The sequence below is a fragment of the Triturus cristatus genome, chromosome 7, assembly GCF_964204655.1.
Source record: "Triturus cristatus chromosome 7, aTriCri1.1, whole genome shotgun sequence".
NCBI classification, from domain to species: Eukaryota; Metazoa; Chordata; class Amphibia; order Caudata; family Salamandridae; genus Triturus; species Triturus cristatus.
In genome coordinates this window covers 445,182,449-445,205,968 of record NC_140590.1, presented here as the reverse complement: position 1 = coordinate 445,205,968, position 23,520 = coordinate 445,182,449, and the positions used below count along the sequence as shown (strand labels likewise).

General features: G+C 45.2%; 1 protein-coding gene across 1 annotated transcript in view; it reads right to left on the bottom strand.

Annotated features, from left to right (window-relative positions):
- DNAH9 (dynein axonemal heavy chain 9) overlaps positions 1–23,520 on the bottom strand; it is a 1,479,259-nt gene that overhangs the window by 977,229 nt on the left and 478,510 nt on the right. Inside the window, exons 28-31 of the mRNA XM_085616775.1 lie at positions 22,437–22,541; positions 15,065–15,222; positions 12,744–12,882; positions 110–397 (exon numbers count right to left, since the gene is read on the bottom strand). Coding sequence (XP_085472901.1) covers positions 110–397; positions 12,744–12,882; positions 15,065–15,222; positions 22,437–22,541 — 690 coding nt within the window. The remainder of the gene's footprint in view (positions 1–109; positions 398–12,743; positions 12,883–15,064; positions 15,223–22,436; positions 22,542–23,520) is intronic.

Below are 23,520 nucleotides of genomic sequence, written 5' to 3'. Positions count from 1 at the left end.
AGAATACAAAAGTGAAGGAGAGATGTAAGATTTTAAAATGCAGCAAATTGAAGCTTTCGATGTCTTAAAAACACAAATAAGTGACATACAAATAACATGCTTCTCTTACTTTAAGCACAAAGTTGTCTTCAGCCTGCAGCTTCAGATCTAAAACGGCCTTCTTTACAAATGTTTCAAAATCCAGGTCACGTTTTCGTGGCACCTCCAGTGCAGGAAAAAGGTCTCCAATGAGTCCCATGAAGACAGGCATGTCATCAGTGACGATTTTAGGAATGTTGAAATCACGGAGGGCTCTCATCAGCACCTGGTCTTCAGGGCGATCTGGGTCTCCCCTCTTCAGGGATCCAGCTACCACCAACACAGACTTGATGGCTCGCAAGCCCCAGTCATAATGGTCCTGAAATAATAGAAATACATTGGAAGAGTTATACTAGGTACTAAATAAAAGATGCAGCAGTCAGGCACATACAATGTCTATGTGAATTGATATCATGGCATTATACAGGTGAGGCAAGTTTACTAAGAGGTCACAGTAATCAAAGTTGCTGCGCTGCGTTGGGTGAACGCGAAAGAGCGGGACGGAGCCATATCTAGTGTGATATGGAACTGTTGCACAATAGTGCAAGGGTATCTTCCTAATGTCTAGCACAAGTTTTGTGGTGGAAGGATGCCCTTCCAGTACAAAATACTATGCCTATACGTAATTTACAACTGTTTCTACTTTTATGTGTGATGTACAATACAGCACGCATCCAAAGTTTGAAATGTTTGGAGACATTGAAACAATTCTTCTACTTTACCCCTCCCTCGAGGAGGCATACTTTTGGGGTATAAATGACTATCAATATTAGTAGTTGGGGATATGTGTCAAAACCCATGGGTGGTTGCATGGAAATGCCCATGTACCACCTAGTGATCCCCCCTTGATGCAAAGTAGAGGAAAAAGCTGTTTTATGTTACTTCATGGCTACTGTCAAACTTTGTGCCATTTTGCGACACTTTGCATGAAACTGCATTGGTGCAAAGTGTAAGTATATCCGGGCAATAATGTACACAGTTGGACACGTGGGGCCATATCATATTTCCATTAACTATGATGTATATCACTGTAATTATTTATGATCTATTGTGCAGTGTTGTATTAATGCGGAGAGGATCCACTTCCTAGTCTGACCTTGAAGCTCCTTTGTCACTTAAAATGTCCTGCTGTATAATGATATATCAATGATATTTCCAAATATCAATGCTAAGTCAAATGTATATGTCGAGTAGACCTCTTCCTTTGTCTCATCCTTAGGATTCCTCATTTGGATTTTGAGGCTTTCTCTCTTTCACAATCCAGCATTCTTTGGAGTCTCTAATGGATAGCTAAAACTCTCACAGGTCGAGCTAACTGCTCTGTTCCTCAGCTGCAACATTTGGCTAACCACATTGGCCAACTTCTGTCTTGAACAAACAACAAATTGTTGAAAGGACTGCTTGAATTTATCTCAGCTACCAACAAACACCAGAGACATATTACAGTCCATAGCTTTTTGCTTATTGTGCTACTGTAAACAGAGACCAACCATATGCAAATCAGTCTTGATCCTGCTTCTATAGAAACAGTCCAACCTGAACTCCCAAGGCAAATCACCTCCAGACAGCAACACAAGTCCATACCAGTTTCGGACCACTTGGGCCTCATTATTGAAGTATAGTCCTTTGGCACAGCAAGAATGGGACTAATGTATAGACATGTCCATCACACTGACAGGTCTACTGGAACAAACTACAAAGTGATGAAAGGAATGCTTGAAATATTATCAGCCACTGTTGGTCACTCGCGCCACATTACAGTGCATACATTTTTGCCCATTTTATCAATCTACACAGAGACCGACAATATGCAAATCACTTTTGGTCCTGCTCCAATAGTAACAGTTCAGTCCAAACTTCTATTTGGAAGCACATTTCTCTGCAGTCAAAATGATTTGGAAATGTCTTCCCAGAGGGAGAAGTAAAGAGTAAACAAACAAAAAAGCCACCTATTAATAGAGGTGAAGAAGTGCAGATTTAGGTAGTATAAAATGGTCCAATATAAACGAAAATGCTTCTATGGCTTACTGCTAACTGATAAAAAAGGGCAATAGATCAAGAAATGTAGAGTTTAAAAGACTGATTCATTTAAATCCCACTTCAATATCCAATCACTCAAGGAAACATGCATCCTTTGAGCTGAGGGAGAATGTCAAACCCTGCTTACCTACATGTTGCCAGACAAGAACTAAGAATGTGTGAGACGAGGAAGGAGTCATGACCAGATAGGCTGGAAAAGGCTATCTTGGATGAGACATCCCAGGTGACAATTGCCAACTCAGAGTTTCCGGTAATCATCCAAGTTAAAGTCCAAAATGTAAGGACTCCTTTGTAACTAGAGAATGCAGGCCAGTGAAAGCAGAATGTTTTTTAAGTAAAAGCCTGTTGCATTAGTACAGGTTACCGTGAAACTACGTAGCTAATCCGGGGGTTCATGCGGGTCTATTATATAATTTTCCAGCAATTTGAAAAGGAACGGCTGAATAGCTGCCACAAGAGATGATTTTTGCTAGTGCCAGATCACTAAATCTTATTATTTAGCTCTCCGAGTGTCATAATTTATTGTTAATGATCAGAAATTATGCATACACAAGAACAAAATCATTGCAATACATGTAGGCACATTTATAAAATGTAGGTGTTTTAAAGCTTTGCTTTTATTGCTAAATAACGCATTGACTCTAAATACTTCTAAGTTATGCTGAAGAAAAAGCTAAACTCAGTGGAAAAATCTCTTTCCCATGTTCATTTGATGACAATATCAACATGTTTTGGTTTCCTGTAGTTCCAATGTATCTAATCTAAATAAACACCACCTTTGAGATGAAGTGCTATTCTAAATTACACTGTCTTTGGCAGCTGCTCTTCTTGATTATTTCTGCCCTTAGATACCATTTGAAAACTATTATTTGAAGTAAATGGCCATCTTTTATGTGACGTCCCCCCATAATGTTCCCCTATATGCTTTGCTTGTTATAGAACTCTGTGCACTTTACCCCTGCTAACCAGCACTAAAATGCCTGTGCTCCCCTTTAAGCATGGTGTAATTGGCCTTATCCTAATTGGTATATTTAACTTGTCTATAAATCCCTAGTATATGGTGGAGAAAGTGTACCAAGGGCCTGGATGTTAAATAGCAGTCATGGACTGCAGCACCTGTTGTGCTATCCACTGCACCGGAAGGGAAAACATGACATCATGCCTACCCTATGTATCCTGACTACTGCAGTATAAATCCTATAATGCAACCTGTTAAATTACCTCTTTTTAATAAGAGAAAACCTTCCTTTCAAATATCAATAATTCACACCAATGTGGGCCTTGCAGCCCATTAGGCAGAGTGCATGGTATTTTAAAGTAGGACATGTAAAGTTAACGTATCCTTACAGTGACCAGTACCCAAAAGCTATTTTCACTGTAACGAGATTATGAATGGCCTGTAGGAAATAATGGAAAGCTAGATTAAATATTAATTCTCTGTTGGAAACGGCCCTTTTTGCAGGGTTATCCCCAAACTTTTTGCTTCTTCCTCCTTTACTTTTTCTGACCCGTGGTTGTTAGCAATAGGACCCTGGGCACTTTACCACTGCTAATCAGTGCTAAAGTGCATATGCTCTCTGTATAAATTGTTATATTGATTGGTTATCCATGATTGGGATTTGTTTCATCTGTTAGCCCCTAGTAAAGTGCACTGGGTGTGCCAGGGCTGGTGATTCAGATGCTACTAGTGGGCTGCAGCACTGATTGTGCCACCCACAGGAGTAGCGCTAAAATGATGTCTTAGGCCTGCTTGCAGCGCCTATGTGCAGTCCAGGACTGCCATGTCGACCTGGCCAGTGCACCCACTGACCAGGCCTTATCCTTCCCTTTCTGTACATGTCAGGCATCCCTATGGTGGCCCTAGGTACCCCCCTGGGCTGGGTGCAGTGTATCTGAAAGGTAGGGCATGTACTGAGGTGTGTAACATGCCCTGGTAGTGAATTACAGCCATTTTTCGTTTTTCACTGCTGAGAGGCTATCTTGCCCATAGGATAGAATGGGGAAGGCTGTTTACATGCCTATCTTCCCATAAGGGCAAGATAGAAAATCCGAGTTTGGTATCTCTGTGTTCAGAGTTTAATTATACATCTTTTTAGCAAGATGGTTTTTAAATTCACTGTGTGAGAATAGCACTTTTTAGAAAGTAGCTATTCTCCTGTTTAACCTTCCTGTGTGCCTGTGTGCTGGTTGGCTGAAGGGTGTCATGTGATGGGCCAGGTGGCTCCAGGAGCCTGGATGAGTCAGCAGCAGGGTGAATAGGGAGATCTGCTTTAGATGGGTGGGAGGAGTAGTCCCTGGGTCTGAATAGGGCTGTCCCTGCCAAACACAAAGCTGGCTTCACCCCCTGCTGGCCAGGCTGAGGACTCTGCCTCTGCTGGCACAAAGAGGGCTCCGCCTCCTGCTGAGCGTCTAACGACCCTGCTCCTCACTCTGAAAGGAACCAGGTGCTCCAGAGCAGAGCACACCCAGGAACCGGTTTGAGCGGGGGAGTCCCCCCACTGGAACAAAGAGAGACAAAGGCTTGGAGGGGTATAAGAAGAGGACCCCAGACACCTAAACTTTAGATCACTTTGGAACTAGGAAGGAACCTCTGCCAAGGAGAAAGCTGGAAGAAACTGAAGAGGAGAGGACTGCCTGCTTGCTGTTTTGCTTTGCTGCCAAGGAGAGGGGAAGGACTTTGCTGTGTCCCCTTCTTCTGATTCTGATCTCCAAGGGCCTGAGAAGAGCTGGCTCCCTGTTAAGAAGTCCCAGGAACAAAAGGACTTCACCACCAGCTCCCCTGGAACTCTGCTGAGAGAGTTCTGACCTGCCTTGGAGTGCTTGCCCAGTCTTGGGGCCTCAGGAGGTCGTTTTGCTGTGTTTGGGAGCTGGGAAGTAGAAGCGTGAACAAGAGTGACTGGTACCCAACGCATCATCCGATTGCGTGTCGCAAGACGAGAGTGCGAGGAAAAATTCGTCGCGGCACCATCGCAACACGCAGGGTCCCCGCATCGCCGAGTGCGTCGAGCATCGTCCCGGTGCGAGAAGATTCCTGACGCTGCGAGGGTCGTCGCAGAACCAGTTTGCGGGCCGCACCACTGCCGGTGCGTGAAAAGTCTCCAGTCGCTGCGTGCGTCGACGCAGAGTCCCGTTCCGTGGCGCATCGAGAGTTGCGGCGCCGGAAGGCAACGCTGCGCCACGCATCGCACCACATCGAAGAGTGTCGCATCGAACCTGTGCGTGAAGCTTCCTCCTAAGAAACCTACGCAACGAAGGCCAAAGTCATCGCATCCTCCCCTTACAGATCGGAGCCGGCGCATCCACCTCTGCTGCGTGAAGCAGGGCTGCTGCAAAGCCTCCCCAGGATCTCAGGAGTATCGCATCGCCTTTGCAAGCTTCCTTGTTATAGCTTTTGGGAACCTTATCGCAACTACAGGTACTGTTGGGCACGAAAGTGTCGCATTTTGTGCGTGAGAGTCGCATTGTGCAAGACACTGACTTTTACATCCTGGAGTACTTTCTGCAAACTCTGAACTATCTTTAAAGTAACCTTTTTGAATTATATGTTGGTTTGTCTGTAGTATTTGGTCTTGTGAAGTTTTTAGTAAAGATACCTTATTTTTCTAAAACTGGTGTGGAGTAAATCTGTGGTGTTTTCACTGTGTTACTGTGAGTGTTGGTACAAATACTTTACACATTGCCTTTGATAGCCTAGACTGCTCAGGCCAAGCTACCTAGAGGGTGAGCAGGGGTTATCTTAACAGTGTATCCCCCTTTCCCTGACTAGAAGCAAGGGTCCCTACTTGGACAGTGGTACCTACCCTGCCAACTAGAGACCCCCAGATCTAACATTGGTGGTCAGCGGTGAGGATTGAACTTGTATTTGTACTTGACCCACAGTAATTGGTGTACATCACTAGGAGTGCAGACCAATAGACAACCACATACTGTGTTATTTTTGATTCTATTTTTGAGTAACTCTTCAAGAGCATCATGTCTCAGGTGGCAACAAGTGAGAGGGCAGAATTGGAGTTTTCCATGGAGGATCTGTATTCGTACAAGGTTGAGGAGCTCAAGCAATTCTGCAAAGACCTTGGTTGCCCTGTGAAAAGCGGATCTAGAAGGGATGTGCTACAAAGAGTCTTGAAGGCCTGGTGGGAGGCTCAAGAGGAAGATGATGCAGATGAAGAGAATGGTTTTGTTCCCCAAGCTCTGCCCGTGGTCAGACCAGTCTCAAGGGCTGGCAGCTCCCATTCCAGTAGGAGTCTCACTCCAGAGGAGTTGGAGGAGAATCAAAGGGCTAGAGATCATGAGTTAGAAGCCATGAGGCTTGAGTTGAAGCTGATGGAAATGGAAACCCAAAACAAAATAGAAGAGAGCAAGAAGATGTATGCCTTGGAAGAATTGAAATTGACCTTGGCACATGAATTAAGAATGAGGGAGCTTGATATGGAGCTTGAGAGGCTTGAGGCCATGAGTGTCTCAGCTGAAGAAGAATGGTTAGCTCAAGAAGTGAGCTTTGCTGAGTTGGAGGTGGAGTCCAGCTCAGATGGTGGCAGCAAGATTGTAGTTTCTAGTGCTGAGAGAAAGGTACAAACACCCAGAGATGTGGCACCTGACTTGAAGGAGGGGGTTGACATACACCAGGGGGTTCAGGTTTATGATGTAGTTCCCGTGGTGTGCAGTGTCCCTGAAGTAGATTGGGGAACTGGCACAGGGGACCATATTCCTAGTGGTGGGAGGGACACTCTACTGACCCTAGATGAGAGGTACAGGGAGAGGGGTTCCCCCATGGTAGAAACCTTGGTGTGTGAGTGTGAAGACCACCCAGAAGAGTGTGAGTTGTGTGACAGAGACAGTCAGGTACTGTCTTGCCAATCTCAGGAGAGTGGTGTGAGGTACTTGTGTGAGGCACTGGAGGGTGAGGCAAACGGTAGCTTGGTTAACAACTGTGGGGGGCTGTGTGATTCATTTGTTGGAGAGCATATTTTAAGTCCCTGTTTTCCAGAGCTATGCCAACACCCGGTGGAGTGTGAGTTCTCTGGTTCCAGAGAGCTTGCGTTGGAGGCAGACCTTTGGTTGGATGCCAAAAGGGCTGGAGAGGCATTGGGGAGTGATCCCAAAAGGAGTGGCCCAGATATCTTCCAGACCTGTGAGGTGGAAGAGGTTCAGTGTAGCCCAGTTAGGTCTCAGTGTAGTGGGAGGGGTGTAGGGGCTCACGTCCTGTCTCAGTGGAGAAGGGGTGAGTGTGGGACTGTGGGTCCCAAGGTGCCCGAAACCCCGTCTCAGGGCCTAGCGGGTTCCTTAAGGGAACACCAGGTTGGGGGCCTAGACAGTGCTAGTAGGCCATTTGAGGAGGATCTCCTAGTGTCAGGAGAACCCGGAGCCTCTGTAAACAGAGCTCCAGTGGTTCTGGTGTCTGGCGGTACCGCTCCAGTTGGGAGGGTGCAGAAGTCCAGACTGAGGGGTGAGAGGGGGATGTGTTCCCCAGTGGGAGAACCAGTGGGTCAGGGACCAGCCAGAAGGGCTGAGTCCCCTAGGAGTGACCATGGTGACACCACTTCTGTCCTGGGGGATCTTCGCGCACTGTCAGGTGGACAGGGGCCGGGAGATCTGCGCCAGGCAGACTGTCACGAGACACATGAGTCATGTGTCACCCTCGGGGAGATACTGTGTGAGTCCCCAGAAGTCCTGGCATGCCAGGCAGGTGTGCAACCGCAGGGTTTAGTCCCTGGGTTGGGAGGCCAGGTTCAGGATCTGCCTGACCTGGGGGGAAGGACATCTGTAAGCTGTGTCCTGACCGGTTTGGCTTCCAGGGGTACCCCTCCAGTGGGGAGGGTGCAGCTCTCTGGAAGGGGGTGCAGAGGGAGAGCTTCCTCACCTCTGACCCCGGTGCATCCTGAGGGTTTAGACCCTAGGTTGGGAGACCAGTTGCTGGAGAGAGGTCCTGAACTGGAGGGAGGGACATCTGTAAGCAGTGTCTCTACCAATTTGTCTTTGAGGTGTACCGCTCTGAGTAGGAGGGTGCAGAACTCTGGAAGGGGGTGCAGAGGGAGGGAGTCCTCGTCTCTGACCCCGGTTCACCTGGAGGGTGTAGACCCTAGGTTGGAGGGCCAGGTCCGGGGTGTCCCCCCTGACCTGGGATCCCAGTTGCAGGATAGAACCCCTGAACTGGTGGGCGAATGGTGCAGGACACCTGCCACAGGTGCCCTGACTATTCTAGAAGGGGGTACCGCTCCAGGTGGGAGGGTACAGAGCCCCAAGGAAGAGGAGGACTGGGTATGGAACAGTCCACCCCAGCCTCCTGTCCAGCCACCGGATACAGGCCCGGGGCTGGTGGGTCAGTGCCAGGTTGTCAGACCCGACCTGACAGTGAAGAGAAGGGTTCCACAGGGGTTGGCTTGGTGGACCCTGAGAGTATGGATGGAGAGATCCAACCGGGTTCAGGAAGGCGTAGAACAGGAATATTGCCCTGCTGTTTGGGCCAGTTTCCGTGTTCTATCGCCCTAAGCAGGGAATCCCATCGAGGTATCGCTTGGTCTACCCTGGCTTTAGGCTGGAAGGGGGTTGTGTTGGAAACGGCCCTTTTTGCAGGGTTATCCCCAAACTTTTTGCTTCTTCCTCCTTTACTTTTTCTGACCCGTGGTTGTTGGCAATAGGACCCTGGGCACTTTACCACTGCTAATCAGTGCTAAAGTGCATATGCTCTCTGTATAAATTGTTATATTGATTGGTTATCCATGATTGGGATTTGTTTAATCTGTTAGCCCCTAGTAAAGTGCACTGGGTGTGCCAGGGCTGGTGATTCAGATGCTACTAGTGGGCTGCAGCACTGATTGTGCCACCCACAGGAGTAGCGCTAAAATGATGTCTTAGGCCTGCTTGCAGTGCCTATGTGCAGTCCAGTGCACCCACTGACCAGGCCTTATCCTTCCCTTTCTGTACATGTCAGGCATCCCTATGGTGGCCCTAGGTACCCCCCTGGGCTGGGTGCAGTGTATCTGAAAGGTAGGGCATGTACTGAGGTGTGTAACATGCCCTGGTAGTGAATTACAGCCATTTTTCGTTTTTCACTGCTGAGAGGCTATCTTGCCCATAGGATAGAATGGGGAAGGCTGTTTACATGCCTATCTTCCCATAAGGGCAAGATAGAAAATCCAAGTTTGGTATCTCTGTGTTCAGAGTTTAATTATACATCTTTTTAGCAAGATGGTTTTTAAATTCACTGTGTGAGAATAGCACTTTTTAGAAAGTAGCTATTCTCCTGTTTAACCTTCCTGTGTGCCTGTGTGCTGGTTGGCTGAAGGGTGTCATGTGATGGGCCAGGTGGCTCCAGGAGCCTGGATGAGTCAGCAGCAGGGTGAATAGGGAGATCTGCTTTAGATGGGTGGGAGGAGTAGTCCCTGGGTCTGAATAGGGCTGTCCCTGCCAAACACAAAGCTGGCTCCACCCTCTGCTGGCCAGGCTGAGGACTCTGCCTCTGCTGGCACAAAGAGGGCTCCGCCTCCTGCTGAGCGTCTAACGACCCTGCTCCTCACTCTGAAAGGAACCAGGTGCTCCAGAGCAGAGCACACCCAGGAACCGGTTTGAGCGGGGGAGTCCCCCCACTGGAACAAAGAGAGACAAAGGCTTGGAGGGGTATAAGAAGAGGACCCCAGACACCTAAACTTTAGATCACTTTGGAACTAGGAAGGAACCTCTGCCAAGGAGAAAGCTGGAAGAAACTGAAGAGGAGAGGACTGCCTGCTTGCTGTTTTGCTTTGCTGCCAAGGAGAGGGGAAGGACTTTGCTGTGTCCCCTTCTTTTGATTCTGATCTCCAAGGGCCTGAGAAGAGCTGGCTCCCTGTTAAGAAGTCCCAGGAACAAAAGGACTTCACCACCAGCTCCCCTGGAACTCTGCTGAGAGAGTTCTGACCTGCCTTGGAGTGCTTGCCCAGTCTTGGGGCCTCAGGAGGTCGTTTTGCTGTGTTTGGGAGCTGGGAAGCAGAAGCGTGAACAAGAGTGACTGGTACCCAACGCATCATCCGATTGCGTGTCGCAAGACGAGAGTGCGAGGAAAAATTAATCGCGGCACCATCGCAACACGCAGGGTCCCCGCATCGCCGAGTGCGTCGAGCATCGTCCCGGTGCGAGAAGATTCCTGACGCTGCGAGGGTCGTCGCAGAACCAGTTTGCGGGCCGCACCACTGCCGGTGCGTGAAAAGTCTCCAGTCGCTGCGTGCGTCGACGCAGAGTCCCGTTCCGTGGCGCATCGAGAGTTGCGGCGCCGGAAGGCAACGCTGCGCCACGCATCGCACCACATCGAAGAGTGTCGCATCGAACCTGTGCGTGAAGCTTCCTCCTAAGAAACCTACGCAACGAAGGCCAAAGTCATCGCATCCTCCCCTTACAGATCGGAGCCGGCGCATCCACCTCTGCTGCGTGAAGCAGGGCTGCTGCAAAGCCTCCCCAGGATCTCAGGAGTATCGCATCACCTTTGCAAGCTTCCTTGTTATAGCTTTTGGGAACCTTATCGCAACTACAGGTACTGTTGGGCACGAAAGTGTCGCATTTTGTGCGTGAGAGTCGCATTGTGCAAGACACTGACTTTTACATCCTGGAGTACTTTCTGCAAACTCTGAACTATCTTTAAAGTAACCTTTTTGAATTATATGTTGGTTTGTCTGTAGTATTTGGTCTTGTGAAGTTTTTAGTAAAGATACCTTATTTTTCTAAAACTGGTGTGGAGTAAATCTGTGGTGTTTTCACTGTGTTACCGTGAGTGTTGGTACAAATACTTTACACATTGCCTTTGATAGCCTAGACTGCTCAGGCCAAGCTACCTAGAGGGTGAGCAGGGGTTATCTTAACAGTGTATCCCCCTTTCCCTGACTAGAAGCAAGGGTCCCTACTTGGACAGTGGTACCTACCCTGCCAACTAGAGACCCCCAGATCTAACATTCTCTAACTCTGGATCAGAGTTAGACGAGTTAGAAATAAAACAAACTTTAACATCTATTAAAAACCCAACGTAATTGTGAAGTTTAATTTAAATAAATATTAAGGAAAAGTAACTTTTAGAAAGTTACATTTCCCTTTCTTAAGCTCCTTGGGGCTAATCTGCATTTGCCCTCCTGCAGTATCCCTGTGGCTGAATAACCCTGATGAAGAGTGAAAACTGTTCCAAGAGCAAATATGATGGCTTGGTTTTGGGGTGGTGCCTTCACTTGACCTGTTACGAAAAGATGAGTTGAGATGTAACCCCCTGTCACAAGCAAATGTTAGATGACACCTAATAAGGCCCTACCTTTTATCCTCTCAGTCAGGTAGGCACCAATCGCAGTGGGGGAAAGCTGCTCCCAGGACTGGTCTGAAGTAAACACAGGGGAGGGGAGTGCTGATTCCCATGTCCACACCTCTGTGTGGGTACAAATGCTCTGTAGAAGAGAAGAGTTTCCCCTTCTTGGATTTTAGGAATGAGGGGCACATTGGTTTATAGTAGGGAAAACAGGAACGGCTGCATAAGTGGACAGGGTTACTCTAGGGAACGTTCATCCCATTGCTTAGTGTGGGGCCAGGATTCACCTCCCCGACAATCTAGTGTCAGATATAAAGTTTAAAAACCCTGCTACCCTCCTCAGAACACTTTTTGGATCTGAGGAAGAACAGAAGAGGACTGGTCCTGCTATCTCTGACATGAGGTGAGCCCTAAAGGACTGGATCTGCTCCCTTGTGTACCCACAAAAATAGAAGTGGACCCAAGGTTTCAGTTGGATGATGTCTTGTGTGGCTACAGGGCCACCAAAAGCTGCAGGAGGAATTTTCGTGAAGTTCCCAGCTAACCGGTATTAACTGGACCTGACCTGCATCATGCTGGTGGCCGCTCCTGAAGGGAGTCTTGACCCCCGAGTGCTGTTCCTGAGGTCTCAGGACTCTTGGCTGTATCTAATTGAACTTCTCCTACCAACCCTGAAAACAAGTATTGAAAAATATGTTTTTGTACTTTCAGATCTCCCGAGGACCTAGGCAAACCACCTCATCTTATCCAACCAAGATGCGACCTCACTAGGCTAAGAAACACAGTTTCTCCTGTTCGGAGATTCTCCACATCAGCAAATTCGATTCAGCAGACCCCAGATAAGAAGGTTTCCAGCCTCATGGAACTCCACATTGTATACAGACACAACTTTTACCAGCTGAAAGATTCAAAGCTCCAATAAAAGAGACTGAGGTCAAAGGTAAAAATCTTGACCGGATGAAAGGTCCAAAAGTGTCTGACCTATGAGTGGACATTTCTGGGTGTGAAATTTGAATTTCTCCTGCTTGAAGCTTTTGCCGCCCAAACCAATGGCTTCAGCAGTACATCATCCAATGCCTAATTAACTTTGTGAAGACTTACTTGGATACAGCATGCTGCCTTACCCTGCTGAAAGATTTTGACTTCCAGAAAAAAAGACTAAGGGTCTCATTTAGACCTTGGCGGATGAGCTGCTCCATCACAACGGTGATGGACATTTCGTCCACCAAAATATAAATCCATGGGATATATCATAACAAATTTTCCCAAGCTGAAATGTCTCATACTTACCTGTATGAACAAGAACTCTTTGTTCAACTTTATGCTTGTTTACAAACAGCGTGCCTGGGTCTACATAAGTTATACATACCTGCTTGGAAAGGAGCTCTTTGCACAACTGATAGAGGGTAATAAACTTTCTGGCTAATAGTCGAGCTTCAATGAATCCTTCTGCAACCAACATGATTTCACAGATCAGCTCAAAATCTGGTACCACCATGGCACATGGTCTGAAAAAGCAATACAAAATCTACTAAATGGCAATGTGCAGACAGTATGTACCATTCAGTAAATAAACAACCTGACAGCAAAAAGTGGTCTTTGTATCATTTATATGCCTTAGACACCTGTTCTTGAACTAATATAATACATTCAATAAGAATCTTCATTTTTGCAAAAATATTGATTAAGAAGAGAGCTGAGAAACTTGAGAGCAAAAGAGAGTTAATTGTGTGCAGAACACAAAAAATAGTTTACAAAGAAAACCTTTAACAACGCTGTATGTCAGCAGGATTAGAGAGGGCTACTTAAACATGTAGTAGGAAAAAGATATAACCAGAGGCAGGCTAGTATCGCTAGACTATGACAAAAATAGTCTATTATTACAGTCAGATCTCAATGGATATGTGGTATTGGAGGTCATCTCAGTGGCCAACATGTATCTGCTAATTTAAGGTAGGTCAGAGAACTACATCAAACCTTTCACAAGGGCATGATTGCAATCCTGTCCTTTACATTTCATGAAGGGTTACATCAGAGTCTCCAAGAACAATTTTTAAGTGGGGGTATTCACAAAATTATTTATTTATTCCATACTACCATTCTCCATCCAGTCTCTGTGAAAGATAAGGCTTGCTGCCTGAATTTCATATTTTCAGTTCCTGATTATGGAAGAGTGCTGACTTCTGGTTTGATGGGTTCAGCTAAATATTATTTTTAAATCTTCAGGTAATCTTAAATGGAGAAACACTGGCCCTTGGACATCATCAAGGACTTTGGTGGAAAGACTTTATATTGAACGTTCTGTCATAAAGTGCTGATCCTCCCCACTACTTTATCAATATTATAGAACTTTGCAACTTTTAACCCTGTGAAACCTTTGATATCTGAGATGATGCGCTCCTTTATTGACCCAGTGAACATGCCTTGCTTGGGTATGTCATCCTTGCGAATTCTTGGAGTCATTTATTTGTCTCTGAAGAGTTGGTTGTATGCTTGCCATTTCATCACTTCTCTAGCAAAACAAGAGAGATATCACTTTTTGGACACATGGATTTATAGGCACAATTATTAATGATGAATTGGCTCATAGGTCTCAGTCAATGAGGATCTGATGGCTAAATAGGTCTGTCACTTCATAAGCAATAGCTTGTTTAATTTACTGTCCTAACAAGCAGTTCGAGTAATTGTACAGTCACACATGAATGCTGTTGTAGGGAAGAATATAAATCAGAATATAAACTCATTACTTGCCCCACATTTAACCCTTTCCGTAGCTGCTACTAACAGATATTCTCTCATCTTCAATTGACCTTTCTCCTCTTTTTCATTAGCAATGTAGTGCCCTGTATGCTTTCCAAGCAGTCAATGCTATTTTCTGATGCTTACATTTTCATTTGAATACAATATCCATCAGAAAACAGGGATTAGATTTGTTTAGGAATGTTAAGAGAGATTGGAAGTCTTTGAATTGCTAGGAGGAGTAGTGGGCCCCAACCTAGATTAATGGTAGATCATATATCTCTCTGATAATGCATGCAGTGTTGACTAGCTGATGCGTATTTTTAGAACTTTGTCACAGAAGTAGTGTATTTTTATTAGTGGCCTTTCGGGACACATCTGATTTACATTCTCAGGCCAGATTAGTACAAGGTAACGTGTAATAAATTCCGTAGTGATGTTGCAGCCTCTGATTACATCCCCAGAACATGCTGCAAAGATTTGACACAACAGTGATATTTACCTACTCATTTTCCATCCAATACAATATGTGGTAGGTGGAGGGAGTATTTGTAATTAGTTTCTCTGCTGGATTTGGAGAAGTGTTTCAGTTGCTTTGATGACTGTGGCAAAACCATCTCTGCTGGATAAAGCACCAAAATCTTCCTGCCCTGTTATTTCTGGGCATTTTACCTCCCCCTACTGCCAGGGCACGGTCTTTATCACAGTAATTACTGGGTAAAGTAAACTTCGCACTACTCATAATTTCAACCCCTGCACAAACAGGTGTTTTATGCAGAGGTCTGAATTATCCATCCTGTTTGTAATCAGCTCAACAGAGGTCAAACTTTAATAATATCAATAGGATATTGAAAAGTGGGGTACATATTTGTACAAAATGTTTTGAGTGTGCTATAATCCATAGTTCAAGGGGTCTTTGGAATCTCATGTCCCAAGCAGTCATACATTTACCTGAAAAGAGCTTTGAGGTTTTCAGGCAGCTCAGTACGTCCGGCATACCCCGGGTTCATTGTAATGAAGATGCCAACGGTGGGAATCAGGTTAATATCTTCTCCAAGGAAATTAAATCGCTTCTTTTTGTCTCTTATGGCATCCTGTATGCTTTTTACCTAGAACCACAAAACATCTCTATTTTAGTCAATGAACATAATGCATGATGTGGATGAATAGAAGTGAGGTAGATTTACAAATGGGTTACAAATATAAAATAATGCCCAAAAGATTATACAACAGAACCAAGTAATCCCTGGCTAGAAATGTTGTCAAAATAATGGTGCATATAAAATTAACACAATCCAGATAATAGAGGACTTTGATTTCCCCTGGACCAGTAGCAGACAACAGTGGTCTGGATCCTTCCATTCTGCCTAGTGGCAACTCTGCATGTATTTGATATAGCAAAAAGGAGAAAAAACATTCTAACAGAAAGTTAAGACAGAAATTTGGAGTTTTCCAAGAAGCGTAGATATTTGATTTAGGGTTGTCACCTTGTGAACAATGTGAGATCGAGTCACCTTAAGCTATTAGCCTAAAATAACAAGTGGTGAGCATGAACCTTTTAACAGTTTTGTAGAGGAATACATTTTCTCCTGTTAGAATCTATCATAGCCAAATGGATTTGCTATAAATGTGCATTCCTTGCTACTATTGGCATGTTTGTTATGTGAAATTAAATAAAGAATATAAGTAAAAAATAATCTATTATGGCCACTTTTAGATTCTGACAAATGTATTTTCCCAAGAGCATACTCAGAACTTTGGGGCATCCAACCCAACAGGACTTAAGGAATGGACCCCACCAGAACATATTTTTGCATTCTGCCAGCAGGGTTTCATACAAATTTTAGGATATATATCAGAGTGAAGCCTGCAGGTTTAGGAGTTAAACAAACTATAGATGAAGTTACAATTACCTTGGTGCGAAGACGTGCACATCAGAAATGTGCACCGGCAAGAAGGAAGAGTTCTCAAGGAGAGACCCGTATTTTGCCAAACCCTGATGTAGGCAAGTTGGATACCCAGTGCTTGTATGCTAACTAGTGGACCGAGGAAGTCAGTTTCCATTTGTGTGGGTCCTGGTGGTCTACATGCACATTTCCATCCTCACAAGACAACAGTCAACACACGATCATGCAGTGTACACTGATATCCACAACTGAGTGGCTTGTGCACATGTATGAATGTGGCTGTGGTAGCATTTAGGTACCACTAGTGAACTCCTGAGATTGCCTGTTCATCAGCATGCCCCCATTTTAAACTGCAGTTTAAGGCCTTTCTCCAAGTTAGAATACAGGCTACTACTTTTTTGTTTTTCATGTTATTCTGAGTGTTGTTTTATTACCATTTGGGGTCCTCATCCTTCATGTTGTCCTTCTGTGCCATAATTAATTTAAATTTAGTTTTGATTTATTTTAGGATAAATCGATAGTTATAGTCTTAGATAATTTTTATGAGCGTACAATTTGCACATTTTATATGGTATGTGCTTTTTTTGCCATCATTTGATTGTGCTTCTCATGAGTGCCGGTGCCCAAAGCTGTACTCAGAAGCCTACAGTACTCACTTTTAAATGTGAGATCCCCTATTACCAAGGGCTTGTAGTTTTCAGTCCACCTCTTGCCTCTTTATTCCACTACCAGACCCCGGCTGCATTTCACTCTTGACGGATCATGTTTTCTACTATCGAGACACTTTTCCCCTCTTTCTCTTCTTTTTTCTTTCTACTTTGTGAGTTTTCCCTCATTTGTTATCTGGAAATGTCTGATGCAGTAAAATAAGTGCAGGTCCCCAAAAATGAGTGCCAGTGGCCCACACCGGCAACCACCAGCTCAAATTAAGCACTGCAATTAATTTGTTCTTTTTTGGTATCAATTATATTTGTGGAAAATGTATCAATATCTTATATAGCGTTTATCATTTTACTTCCATCGTCAAAAGCAGCAGGCAATAAGACATTAGGGTCGTGATTATGACTTTGGTGGTGCAGCGCCAGATCCACCCCGCTGCTGCCCTGTCACAGCCATGGTCGGGCCGCATGCCAGATTAGGAGTTTCTTCCTGTCTAGCATGCCTTATTTTGGAGTTCCCACGGCCGTGCCTCTAAAAATGGGCACTGCAATGGGAACGTCAAAAACAGTTCCTGCACTGCACAGACTGGAAAGTCTATGCCGTGCAGGACCTGTGCTGCATGCACCCAGGGGGGCACATGTTGTGCCCCCTTGCATGCACCCGGGGGCGCAGAGGCACAATGGGGCCTTGTAGGGCCTCCTTTGTTTCGTCTCTGACAGATTTTTCATGGAGGAGGAACCGCAATTAAAACCATGGGAGAAAGGACACTCCTCATATGTTTGGCGGCACAGTGACAGTCAGGCCAAGCATATTGATGCCTCCTGACCGCCGCAACATAGCCAGGGAATGGCGGTTCCCTGGTGGCTGTGATGGGGCAATGTCTGTCCAACTGCCCTAATCGTAATAGGACGATTGGGTGACGGCCACCACCGCACCTCCATGAGTCTAGCGGTCCGTGGATCCCAAGACTTTAAATTAAGCCCTTTGTGTGTTTCCTTGCTCACAATAATAGTGTATACAGTTTCTAGATTCAGTATTCATAAAATCACTGTAACAAGAGATTGCAATCGAATAAGACATTTACTTTTTAGGAGTTAATGTGTGGATCTCAAAGAAAACCTTTTGTCTGATTCCCCACAAAGCCAATGATAAAACAATAATGAAAAAGACTCCAAACATATTGAGCGCTAATTTGTTATATTTTACTTCATGCTGTTATAGGAATCTCTGGTTTTCAAAGCTACCATGCAGGAAATCTCGCTCTTTGTCATGGTTGTCACAAGTAGAGGGCGCTCCCATTTGCACCAAACTCATACACAGACACTCCCTGCACTAGCCCCTTTAGTATATTAACGTGTGAATGGAGCATGGGTGCGGAATAATGGCATACCTGCTTGCTACCTGGGGGGTAGACTACAACACACAGAAGCCACCATTCCTGACTATCATGAAGTCCTGTGCTGGGACGGAGCCTGCATATTTAAACCACTCCTCTTGTGTGGGACGTTGCTTGTCAAACTGCCAAGACACCGTTAAAGTGTTGCTTAATTAGCACCTTCCTGGCAAATCTGGACTTCCGTTTTTCACGGGAAAGGTACCGGAAGATTTCCTGGCTTGCAGGCTCTCCCATCTTCTGCCTTCAGCGTGTGCGGCGCCTAGAACCCAGTTGCTCTGTGGTCGGCTCGTGCCTGCCTGAAAACGTCTACGTCCGTCCGCCTTTCCCTGATGCCGGCTTCTGGGTCGAAACGTCAAGTCTTCCGCTAGCTGGGGAAAGGAGCGGACCTAGACAAAGACCATGCATTCACCCGCAAGAAGTGCTGCGGTGCTGAACGTGCTTCTTTAACACCGCATTTGTCGAGCTCACATGCACGGAGTAATGTGGTGCGAGCGAGTGCATTTTTATTTATCGTACACTGTCGACTCATTTCGCCCGCACGGAGTGTTGCGGTGCAACTCTATCCTTAGCCCTATATTCATCACATTACCACAAACGGAGAGCAGCGATGCTGAATCTTACAGTTTTCACAGAAGCGTTGAGGGACAGTAACTTGAATTAAACAAGCGGCATTGGCTCCTTCAGCCTCTTTCTCCTGTGGAGTAACAGGAGGAGCAGGAATAATACGCTGATAAGTGCCAGCCCAGTCTTGTCTGTTCTCTGTTATAGCTTGCTCATCGCTTAGCTGTGTCACAACATTTTCTCTGGAGTAGAATACTCCTAATTTGCCTGCTGGTTTGCCTGATTTGATTTAGCGTGATACCATTTCTGCTGGTATCCCTTCCCTCCTAGGCTCGGTAGAGTGGAATACATGTGAGTTACGAATATGGGTACATGTAAATTATGTATACTGCTTACGCATAGGCTTACTGCATGTTAATGCACCCTTCTGAATTTTCTGTCTCTCTAACACAGGGTCTCCTACGACAAGGTGTACTTCATAGCAGGAAATAAGGACCAGAGAGGCCTCCTCATGGTGATCCATGACGGTTATCCATTTCCTCTTTCCTCTGTGGACAGTCTTGCAGGGGAGTTATTGTCTCATCCTTCGTGAGTCGGCGCAGGGGGAATGGGGAAAATTATTATCGCCCCTGCTGGTTTTGATCCGGAAGGTTGGTGGCTTGTGTTGTCTGCGAACCTGACAATCTTTCACTACAAGCCTTTCTTGCCATGCGCGGGCATGCAAGTCTGCTTGAATAGTAAAAAAAATTCCCTCCACTGCCATAAATCTATTTTTGAAGGGCAACTGACACTTCATTAAAAAAAAACATTAATATGTTGATCACATCATATCTCCAAATATAAATAAGCCCCAACTCTCGCAAAGTTGTCCTGAAGCTTACACAATGTTTAATTTGTAACAAAATAAGTGACATGGCCCTCGTCAGGAGGCCACTGCAGCTTGCACCACCCATTGCCACTACCAGCACTCCTACAAGTGTGACATTTCAGACTTTTCGAGGCCCCCAACATCTATAAAATTTGGCTTGTGCAGCAGGTAGGAGTTTAATGTATATTGAATTAATAAAGAACAGTTGTTCTGCTCCTCTCTAAACTACACAAACGGCACCACTATGTAGCAGCTGTGTTGATAATTAAGTATTGGTGCTGAGCATCGGAAACCACTGGCTCAAGTTTAACACTGAGCTTACATTTCCCCCAATCCACTCATCTGCTACTGCTAGCTATTTTTGTGTTCTGGCTTGACAGTGTAGCTGTCACCAGATAATTACGTAAGCGTCATTGGCCAGGAGCTTTGTCTCCTCCCACTTGTTGGGAGCCAATAGTAGATGCATTGATTGGGCAGAAGTTTGGGCTTCCACAAAAAAGTGCTTGCCTTCCAAGCAGATTTGATTACTTTGTTTAACCACTGCCTAAGCTTGAATCTTTAGGGGCACACTTATAATATTGGAATGCTTTAGATAACATTGGAATGTCTTAGATAACTAGATCATTTATGTTGTTTTTCTCTGGCAGGAGCTCGGATAGGAGAAAGGCCATCATTAGTCTCCTAGGATCATTCCTGTCGAACAGGAGTCAGCAGGTAGCATTGGGAGAATTTGTATCTGCCAAGTTTGTATTGCCATGTGGGGTCCCGCAGGGGTCCTCACTAAGCCCGACATTATTTAATATATATGTATCTGCACTGGCGCCCCTTATTCGATCATTAGGTTTTAGTTTGACCACATATGCGGATGACACGCAAATTGTGGTGTCTCTTCTTCCATCTGAGGCAAAAGGCACTGCTCGCCGTTTTAAAGAATGTATGAACGCAGTAGGATCTTGGATGGGCCAAAACTGCCTTAAATTAAATTCCAGCAAGATGGAGGTGTTATGCTTCGGCAATGACCCTAACTTCTGGACACCTGAATGGTGACCAGACACCCTGGGTCCCCTCCCTGCCCCAAACAGGAAGGTTAAAAACCTAGGTGTATGGGTGGACCAGAAGCTCAATTTTAAAGACCAGATAAACGCAGTGTCCTCAGCCATGTTCTTTGTGCTCAGGTCCTGTAAGAAAATTATGTCATATCTACCTACGGAATGTCGAAAAACAGTTATCACCTCCCTCACCATGTCAAGGTTAGACTACTGCAATAGTCTTTATTTTAACATTCAGGAAGGATTATTGCAGAGGTTGCAGCTCCTGCAAAATGCCGCTGCCAGACTGGTGTTGGTCATCCCAAAATACGCCCCAATAGCGAAAGAATTACAGAAGTTGCATTGGCTCCCAGTTAGGAAGCATACCCGTTTCAAGGCTTTGTGTCATGTTCATAAGGCACTTTACGGAGAAGGACCGGCATTTCTAAAAGAGCGATTGTACTGGTATACTCCAGATAGACCACTACGTTCATCTGATGCCAAATTGGTTTATGAGCCGTTTGTAAAAAAAAGCCACATGGGGTGTCAAAAGCTTTGTAGTTAACCCCTTCGATGCTGCGCAGATTCCGCCGCTGTGCTGACGGAATCTTGCGCGGGCGTGGTCATGACGGAATGGTTCCGTCATGAGCACAGCTCAACCGTGGGTCATGACGGAACCATTCCGTCATGAGCACCGAAGGGGTTAATGCAGCTAGAGCTTGGAATCAGCATCCTCTGTATCTGAGAGGTATATCAAACCTTTTGGCTTTTCGAAAAGCCTTAAAGACTTGGCTGTTTGCAGACTAACTGGACTCGGGTCTGCATCCCTCGGGAAGTTTCTTATAGCGCCAGGACAACTATGGGTAACAGTGCGCTCAATAAGTACTATAACATAACATTAAATTACATGGATTTTCAGGCCTGGCTTGACAGTGCAACTGTCATCTGACCTTTTAAGCTATTCTACAGTACTCTGCTTCATCACAAATAAATATCTATCCTCATGCTATTTAGTTGTAGCTTCATATTTCCATATACTTTCCTTTAAAGCCAGACCTATTGGTATTGCCAATGCTTGTTAATTTTGCTTTCATCTACTAAATTTGTCCCTGGTATTAACATTTTGATGGCACGTTCTTCTGTTAAAGTTTATGGTAGATTTAACAGGATGACAGCTTTGACATCAAAACTCATAAGAGGAGGCGCCAGGGTCAGACAGGGGAGCACCACACCCCAAAGGACCAGGATGGGACAAAAGGCGGAGGACAACCAAACTTTGTGCCTGTGTGACCATAATAAGAAGCACTACTTCTCGGGTGTTCAAATATGAGACATTCAGTGGGCTGATACCAGCACAGATGGACAGACCTGGGAGCCAGTGTCTAAAAGCCAGCAGACAACAGTATGCCGTAGCTGAGAGTGACTGTCCCAAAAATCCCCTTCCTGTATATTTATGTATGTGTATGTTGTATAGTTTGTTGTGTGTTGCGTGATGACAATAGCTCTTTGCAGACTATTAAAAATGACTTCAAGCAAGACCTAAAAAAAGTCATATCAAACCGAAAGTGATAAAGTTGTGTTAGCAGACACTTTGATATTATTATTTGCTGTTATTTTCTTTCAAGATGTTTGAATAGAAAAAATATCTTGAGAAGCAAAGACTGGTATGCTGTGAAGCCAGGCTCTGTGATTCATTCATACAGCAGGGACACGCTTGTCACTCAAGAGGGTGTCTGCTTTTGTACCTCGTTTGTGCTTTCATTTGGCCCCGTGTAAATATGAGGATGGCCGATACTTCTATACTTCAAATCTTAAGTTTCGCCCATCATGAATTTCCTTTCTAAGGCTCATGTACTGGCACTGGATGTCACTGGCACTCTTTGGCTGGCATGCTGACACTTACCTGCACGGCTACTACCGACAGCACCTCCACGGAGATCCGGTTGAACTCATCGAAGCAGCCCCAGGCGCCGGTCTGCGACAGTCCTTTGTAAATGTTCCCGCAAGACTGAAACAGGATAATGAAACCCACATTAAATCAACACAAAATTAGCGAAGCAGCTGTCAACAGCTATTTTAGAGAATCAGAGCAATTTCGAGGAAATATGGAACTTTACAAGTGTATGCTAATGAAAGCAGAAATATAAGAGAAACAAAGTCCGCAGGCGTTCACAGTCGCCGCAGATTAAAAACGAACAGTGTTACTTGAGTTTTACAGCCTTGTTATAGTGGTTACCAAAGACACTGTAAGGACATAGACGCAACATATTGATGAGCACGGCGGCAACCGCGCCCAGGTTTTGTGCTGAATCAAAAGAACAAAGAGAGTCAACAAAGCATGACACCATGAAGTGAGAAGCCACAGCTAGCACACAAAACAAACATCTGACTCAAAACTTGAAGTAATGCTGACGGCTCACTGGCACAGTCCAGGAGTGCACACTATAATATAAACAATTAACCCTCCAGCTCAAAAACTCCATATTTATTATTAAAATTAATTCACAACAGAAGATAAAAAAAATAGGAAATTAATTCTTCACATAACTAACTCTAGGATAACACATCCTAATAAAAGAAACGTTCAGTAAGATGTAACAATCTATCTATGTACTGGACATGTAACAATGTATCTACGTAGAAGAGCACCTACATTGCTGCAGGTCCAATATGTGGGGAAACACCCACCTCAGCAGGTTAGCGGCTGCTTAAACACACCACTGCGGCAGGCCCGTGTTAAGGTATATACAATCAGATACCAACTACCTTGTCGCTAGCTTAATTCTCACCCATGCCCCAGAATATGAGAGAATGGCCCCTAACACATTTGGTGAGATTTCCCAAGCAGGAAATATGCGCCAAAGAAAAGCTTCCTCCATACCATCAAAGGCCAGCCTATAATAGATGGCACAGGTGAACAGAGGCTCAGCTTCCTCCATACCATCAAAGGCCAGCCTATAATAGATGGCACAGGTGAACAGAGGCTC